The 8,436-nt window shown below is 38.8% G+C and overlaps 1 protein-coding gene across 1 annotated transcript; it reads left to right on the forward strand.

Annotated features, from left to right (window-relative positions):
- The first annotated feature begins 300 nt into the window (after window positions 1–300).
- On the forward strand, window positions 301–7,749 carry LOC115735828 (protein DETOXIFICATION 45, chloroplastic). Its single transcript, XM_048272548.1, is given in 14 exon segments — window positions 301–467; window positions 794–1,143; window positions 1,453–1,595; window positions 2,830–2,973; window positions 3,038–3,216; window positions 3,458–3,593; window positions 4,379–4,475; window positions 4,555–4,655; window positions 4,923–5,086; window positions 6,209–6,280; window positions 6,422–6,538; window positions 6,659–6,754; window positions 6,843–6,964; window positions 7,338–7,749. Coding segments are annotated over 14 exon segments (1,971 nt in total). The 5' UTR covers window positions 301–317; the 3' UTR covers window positions 7,438–7,749.
- The last annotated feature ends 687 nt before the right edge of the window (window positions 7,750–8,436 follow it).

Here is an 8,436-nt window from a genome sequence, read left to right on the forward strand (position 1 = left end):
TCTGTATATTGTACTTTGTGAAAATTTGAAGATCCGATTGTCACTTTTGTGATCAATTTTAAGATTTGATTGCATATTTTGAAAATTTTAAGATTTAATTATATTTTTTTGAAAGTTTTAAGATTCAATTATATTTTTATGATAAGTTTTTTAGGACTTTCAAGCCATTTATTCCAATGCAATTTGATCTTCTCATATTTTTATCTTTGTGCAATCCGTCCTTTCTTGAACTTTTGTGCAACTAAAACGCATGGATGACACGAATCGAAGCAAATTTCAGTTTGGCAACCATTCTTTTCTCCCTCGCTTCCCAATAAATGAAAAACAGCAGTATTATAATAACGATAAAAAAAAAACAAAAAGGCAGCCTCCGCGCAGCAGTCCATGGCCATGGCGGTGCTTACGGTTACGGCACTTCCCTCGCGCGCTTCGTCCGCCATTTCGCCGCTCTAGGGGACTTCGCCGCCGTATGTTTCTCTCTCTCCGTCCCTCTCCGGTCTTTTCACCTTGATGCTCGTGCGAGATTGAGGCTTCTTCTTCTTTCTTGTGCGCGGTGATGCCCGAGTCGTGTTGTGATTGTCTCGTCTTAGCTGCGGCGAAGTTGTTGTTCATTTCGAGTCGCGCGATGAGGAGTGGATTGTTTGCTTCATGTCGTGCTCGGAGCTTTTTGTTTTTTTATTTTTTGCGCGGTTTTGCCTGTCCGGTTTCGATTCCGTCCTCACGCGTTCGTTTTTTCCATTGAGGTTGCAGTTGTGTAGTGGAAAATTGTGCGTCTTTCTTGCCAACAATAGAGAGCGGTGCGATGTCGGGAGCGCAGCTCGCTGGTGCTTCGGTTTCTAATGGCCCGACGAGTAGGCATAGCGAATTGAGCGCGGCAATCAGAAGGAAAAGATTGCTCGCCCCTGTCCGCACAAGTGGTGTCTGTAGTTTTTCGGCTTTGGTCGATCGAAAGAGATTCTACGGTTGTGGATGCCGTCTATCTGCGAATCACGGGAGGTCCTCACTGCTTTCGGTCCATAGTCAGTTGAGTTCAGATTGTGGAATAGGTTCTCCAGATGTTGATGAATACGTGGGTTCTCTGTCTGTGGGGGATGAGCTCCCTCCAAGAGGTGATCCTCGTACCAAGAAAACAGAGGAAGCCGCGTAAAGTCCTTAACTCCTTGCACTTTATTTTATAGTTTTGGCTAGAAATATGTGCTGCTGACATTGCTGGGTGCTGCTTGAAGTGAAGTGCACTTGTGGTATGCATCTTTTGCTTAATTTTTCCTTGGTAATGTCAAAATAAGTCTAAGCACATGGCAAAGCGTATGGTTATCTGCTTTGACGACCAACATACAAGTATTGACAGATGATAATTCTACTGGGGTATTGTTACAGTTGACTCAAAGCGAGGTGAACTCTAATTTGGGTTTGCAAGATGGTATTCTTAGTCTTTGTCTTGATTTATGCCAGTGAGTTGACAGCGGTTTCTCAAGGTCAATCACATATCACTGATGTGAAAAGAGAGCTCATAGCACTCTCACTGCCTGCACTTGCCGGACAAGCTTTTGAGCCCTTAGCACAGCTGATGGAGACAGCTTATATTGGCAGATTGGGTATGTAACCTTCTCTTTTATGTGAAGTTCATTAACTACCTCGTGTGGAAAAAATATGGATTGGCGAAGTCTTCTTGCTTTATGTTTGCTGGAAATGTTCTGGAAAATGTTCTGTCATCAGAGAACATGTTCGGCGCATTTTCTTCGACTTTGAATTTTTGCATTCTTGAGATGATTACAATCGGATATCAGCAGAAATGATAATCTTTTGTCTTATCATAGTTCTCATCTCTTTTCCAGTCGGGGATGTGGATTTTACTTCTTAGTTATTCAGACAACTTCGCTTAATTCTTTGTTTGAATAAGGAAGCAGAGGGAAAGAAAGGGAAACAAGTTCTATACATGCATGAGATTCTTCCCTCTTTGCTTCTTGTAGCATTTCCTAGCTATGAGTCTGTAAAGACGTCCTTTAACCCAATGCATCATGAGTTGGTCCTAAGAGCTTATCAAGCAAGAGATTTGGTTATATACTTTTATATATAGCTGATTTGATGAAGCCTTCTTTCTTTCTTGGTTACCCTACATTTCCACCCATCACAATTTATTTTCCAATAGAGCCATCCCTCTATGTCATATTTGAATGTCACTGTTGGTTCTCAGCGGTTTTGAATTTAGTGCCTTTTATTGCAAAAGGCTTTTCCCTCGTCCAGGAACAATATGTAGATGCAGTATTTTACATATAAAATAACGAGTACTGATTGTCATGCAATTGTAGCCTTGTAGACTTCTTTAAGTTGCTCTTCCCATGGTTTCTCTCCTACTCAAAAGGTTCAATAAGAAAAGAAAGGGTCTATACCGCTTTTGATCCATGTGTTATTTCTCTTGAAGCTACATATTTGAATGAAAGAATTTGTTTTTGAGGGGAATGAAATGCAAACGCAATTTTCTGTTAACTCATGGTGGTAATTTCCAAATGCGTAACTTATTCCATCTTGTGCAATTGTTTTTTCTTGATAAGTGTCTGGAACGTTTGGTGTTGGCTAATGAATATCACCAAGTGTGTCCATTCAACTTGTGAGTATTTCTCCTTGATTTTTAAGTCCTCAATGTCATTAGCTTTCATTAAGGTGTCCACAATCCTATAAAAAGATGGGTGAGTTTTTTTACTGTCAAGATATGAATAATTGTCCCTTTCTTTGTTTGATCAAGTTTATGCCATAACAATTTTCAGTGATCATTCTATGTAACCTTTTTGTGGCAATTTTGTTCTTCTTGTGGTCCCCTTCATCTTCTAGGTGCTGTGGAGTTGGGCTCAGCTGGGGTTTCCATGTCAATATTTAACATCATATCAAAGCTTTTTAACATTCCTCTGCTTAGTGTTGCCACTTCTTTTGTGGCTGAGGACTTATCTAAAAGTGCAAGTAAAGATTCTGCTTCAGGTGAAGTGAAATTTTGACATGCTGCTCCTGCTAGGTTGATTATTACTACGCAACTTGTATTTTTTTCGTTTTCTGATGGGATCCTTTTGATGTTACACAGGCAAACTGTTTGCAGTGCCTGAGAGGAAGCAATTATCATCTGTGTCCACGGCTCTGCTATTGGCAGTTGGGATAGGCATTTTTGAGGCCATAGCTTTATACTTTGGATCTGGACAATTTTTAAATGTGATGGGTGTATCGTCTGTGAGTTTTATTTACAAGATTTCATATTATGATAAGCCATGCAACACTCTTTGCAATGGCCTGTTATAAATCTTCGCTGAAACATCGTTTACACTTGCCTTTCCATTCTCCAGCATTACTTCGTTATTTGACTTTAGAAGAACCTGTCACCCAATACGTTTCAATTTTGAAGCAGTTCTTTTATACATGTGTATGGCTTGTTATTAAGAAGTTTAATATAGTCTCTCGAAATTGTTTACAGGCATCACCCATGCACAGTCCAGCACAACGCATTCTTTCTCTTAGAGCACTTGGAGCCCCTGCAGTGGTAGTGTCCTTGGCACTGCAAGGAATTTTTCGTGGGTTTAAAGATACAAAAACTCCTGTTTTCTGTCTAGGCAAGTACTTGTTAAGATTTGTGTAATTATTACTTGTTAACTTTTGGACGGTTGCTTTTCTTTCTTCTTGGTATATTGCACATAATTCTGCTCAAAATTATCACAGTTACATGTTAATTCCTAGAGCTCTGGACGTCTCTTCCTCCCCACATCAAGTAAACATAACAATTTCCTGTAACTCTCCAAGTTACTGTTGGAGCGTGTGGCTATAAGAAACTCATCATTAGAAGTTACCTTCAAATAATGATATTAAGCTTATCATCCTGTGTGATGTTTTCCTTCTCCAACCTTCAAAAAATGATATTAAGCTTATCATCCTGTGTGATGCTTTCCTTCTCCAGCCTAGACATAGGTCACATTTTTCTGAGCTTAGTCCTATTATGGCCATCAATTTAATGATGGCAAAGGGACGGTGCAGTACATGCAAAAAGGAGGATAATCAAGGAAGACTGCACCACTTCCTGAGTTATGCCCAGTTTCTTTCTTGGCTTCTTGTGATTAGGTGCAAAGAAAGCAGCTTCAAAACCAGTTTTAGTTCCATAGATTATTTCTAGGGTCTTATTTATTTATATTTTTTTAAATATGAGATTTTATGTGCAATTTTAGTAAAATTGGACATCTAGTAAATTCACTTGCCTGACTTTGTTGCTGAGGAGGGTAGAAGTTAAAGGTAGACCTCAGCATTTTCATATAGAACCTCATGTAGTCATGGACTCGTGAGAAGAGTCAAACTGTATCTCATGAATTCAATGCCTCTGTTGATGGAAATAGTTCCTTATATGCAGGCATTGGTAATTTAGCAGCAGTTTTCTTGTTTCCCGTACTTATGTATGGCTTTCGACTGGGTGTAGTTGGGGCAGCCCTTTGTACTGTTGCATCACAGTAAGTTCCTTCCTCTGTTTTATAAACCTTTGGTTTACCGAAGAACGGCACTATATGAAGATTTATGTATATGTATCAGGTACCTTGTCGCCTTACTAATGATTTGGTATCTTAATAAGAGAGTTATTTTATTGCCTCCAAAGATGGGAGCACTGCAGTTTGGGGGATATATAAAATCTGGCAAGTGTTTGATTTCCTTCAGCATTGTTCATCTCTCTCTCTCTCTCTCTCTCTCTCTCTCTCCCTCTCCCTCTTTTCCTCTTCTCTTTTTTTGTGAAAAAATTTGTTCCACACTAAGTTTTTTACTGGTAGTGGAGAACTTTTTGCTCTGACTTCTCAATAAGGGGTTCGCATCAACTTGAGAGTTCACTTGCTCTTTTACTTTATAATCATATGCATCAAGACATAGGATATTATTCTATCTCCCTCAATGTTGGGATCCAATAGGTGGTTTTCTTCTTGGAAGAACTCTTGCCGTTCTTACAACCATGACTGTGGGAACATCTATGGCTGCTCGTCAAGGTCCATTAGCAATGGCTGCTCATCAGATATGCATGCAAGTTTGGTTGGCTGTCTCTCTTTTGACAGATGCACTGGCTGCATCTGCCCAGGTGAACATTATTTTCTTCCCTCGATTAGATTTGTAATTTTCTCTTTCCCTTGTAGTAGTTTGCTTAGCCTCTATTTTAAGGATTAACCAAAGCTCTTTATTTTTCTGGCCAAAGACTAAAGCTCTATAATTGTCATCCATCTAATCAATCAGTTGCTGGTTTTTATAACTACGTCAAATTTTCTTCTTCAAAGAGTAGGATTGAGGAGTGGACTAACTATTCCTGGGAATAGAATTAAGGAAGAAGGGTATGGCGTAGCTCACTTAAAGGGATACAGATACCTATTTATAATTTGCTTCTTGTCTTGGTTTTCCATATATAATGGGTACAAATAATTGTCAGTGGCATGTTGATTCCAAAATTTCCCGTGACTGCAAAACTTAAATTGGTAAGTTCAATTGTGGAATTATAATGCCATGGATCTTGGAATAAAGGACTTAGCCATCATAAGAGATATGTATCCATAAATGATTAATGGAAACTGACATATTTTTCGGGGAGAAAAGGCGATGGCTGTTGTAATTCCAGTGGAGAAAAACTGTTGAAACCTTTGTTGTACCAGTTTAAGTGCAGCAAGTTATTTTTTTCCTCACCTGTCCCTATGTAAATTGGTCCAAAAAGAAACAATTGTAGATGGTCTACATAGAAATTAACGTAAAGCCCAATTACATTTATCTTTTATTAAGTGATTATCTCAATAATAAACGCTTGTCGATAACTTTTAGGCTTTGGCCAGATTTCCGTGAGTGTTCTGATCAGAGAGCTGTAAAAATAAGGGGGAAATAACCATGAGAGCACTTGTGAGGGAGAAAACTGAAGGAAAATTAGCCGGAGGGAAAGCAATTCGGCTCATGGCCGTTTACATCGGAATAGCAACTTCATAAAAAAAGACCAAGAATGGGATAGCTATATTGTCGAAACCAAACATACCTTAGGCATAAATATTGGCTAGTGAAGTTTTATAGTTAGGCAACTAAACAAGTTCTTCGTAAAGATGTATTATATTATTCCTCGATAATGCGATTCTTTCCTAAAATTTCTAGTATCTGTGTTTCCTATATATGTTTCATTCCGTCTAACTTGCTGTCAAACTAATTATCTTTTTATTCATCTACTTTATAGGCCCTGATTGCTGGTTCAGTATCTAAATCTGACTATAGAACTGTAAGAGAAGTGACAAACTTCGTCTTAAAGGTGAGATTTGATAGCTTGCATCTGCCAGAAGTACCTTTATTTAGGTGGAATGTTTCAGAACTCTCTCATAGGATTGAAGTTCACTAGCTTGGCTATTGCTCTATTTTGTTTCGCATAAAACTGATGCTCCTACTATTTCAGATAGGATTATTGACAGGAATCTCCCTAGCTGCAATTCTCCTACTATCTTTTGGCTCTTTAGCGAATTTGTTTACCAAGGATGCTGATGTGTTACTTATTGTAAAAACTGGGGTCCTGGTATGTATGGTGGATTATCAAGATTCTGTTGACATGAACATATTCGGGGTCTCACCTCATCTCTCTCTCTCTCTCTCTCTCTCTCTCTTTCTTCCTCCCCTCCAAACAACAAAAACACAGTTTGTTAGCGCTAGTCAACCGTTGAACGCTCTGGCTTACATTTTTGATGGCCTCCACTATGGTGTTTCCGACTTCCCATATGCAGCTTTCTCCATGGTGAGTTGAGAATGTGTAATGATGGACCTTGCGAGGATGATTTTTACGGGCCTCGGGTTGCCTAACAATGGAATTTTCTCCTTTATAGATGTTGGTGGGGACAATATCTTCGGCATTTTTGCTGTTTGCTCCTAGGATGATTGGTCTTCCTGGGGTTTGGTTGGGCTTGTCTCTCTTTATGGGCTTGCGTACAGCAGCAGGCTATTTCAGGTATACCGTGTCATACTTTTGCAAGTTTTAAGGTTTGATTATATATGGCATGTAAAATAGCATCGACGTTATGACACAGATAGTACTTTGTCTTTGCTCTCTGTGGTCTTCACAATTTAAAAGGATGTGATATACATTGTTCTAACGATAGGCCCTGGTATCATACATTAATAATTTTTTGATTCTTTGCATCCAGTTCAGTTCCTGTACATATATATGAACACCGTGTATATAAGGGAGACAGTTTCCATATATATATATATATATAGTAAACTGGCAATGCTTACTGCATGATACTTGCACGAAAAATAGTTTTTGCAGCATTTCTCTCATATAGCAGTTGTCTAAGGACATTATTTCCACCAATTTTCAGATTATCAGCAAAGACTGGTCCATGGTGGTTCATGCACAGAGAGATGCTGAAATTCGATGTGAGTGAAGTATACTCTGGTTTTTCACCCAGGTTGCGTTAAATTTATTGATGCAAGCTCATGATGCGATTACTAGTGTATAATTGCTTGTTTATCTTAAGGTCTGTTAATATTTTTTTCCCTAAAACAGCTTTCTACAAGGGGGCTAATCATTAGTAAAAGAAGTATTCCCATGTTTGAGGCATTTTCAATGAGTTCTCTTAAAGAAGTTTCAGGGGCATTGATCAGCCCAATAAGTCACGAAGGACCGCTAGTGGTGGTGATGTGTCATTGTCTTTGGTGGCAACCAGCCTACCGGTTCCCCCAATTTACTTTCTAGTATTTTGTTCCTATCTTTGTCCTTTCTATTTTACTGCGGCATTAGATTTTTCCACTTTGTTAGGAAAGGCTAACTAGTTCTGTCTTGTTGTTGGAAGTTTATTTCACTGGAAGTGGAATGGATATTATCAAGTGAATTAGAAGGCTATGTCTGAAACTTGTAGGTCTAGCAAAAACTTAGAAGACATTAGGGTACTAGCCTAAATGGTACTGATTTGAGAGAGATATACAGCAGTTTCTGCTCCGCAAATATATAAAGCTAAGTTGTGAAGAAGTCTTGAGATGAGCTTTAGTGGTTGTTCACAACTGTACATCTCTTGTATTAAAATTGAATGAATACTTGAGTTATTATGAGATTGAATGGTTTGTTTTTTTCAAATTACTCCAATGTAGGGAATGCTTAATTCTCTTGAAGCTCTCTTCAGCCTCATAGTCATCCAGTCTTCTTACAGTTTTATTGTTTCGGTCCTCTAGCTAAATGATGTTAACCTTTCTGTTAACTGTTTATGATGAATGTCATCGGGTACACATAGATGATTATGATTCCAGTGTTTCCTTTGAGGGGGAGTTTATTTGGCCGATTTCCCATAGAAATTACCGAGTTATGCCTTATGTCTTTCTAAAGCAATTTGTTCTAACGCATGCTCGTTATCCAGCTGGCTGGTTGAGATGGGGATATTGTTCAGTTACGAGGTGCTTCACGCTAGTGATACTCTGATCCAG

Source organism: Rhodamnia argentea, chromosome 11, assembly GCF_020921035.1.
Source record: "Rhodamnia argentea isolate NSW1041297 chromosome 11, ASM2092103v1, whole genome shotgun sequence".
Taxonomy (NCBI): domain Eukaryota; kingdom Viridiplantae; phylum Streptophyta; class Magnoliopsida; order Myrtales; family Myrtaceae; genus Rhodamnia; species Rhodamnia argentea.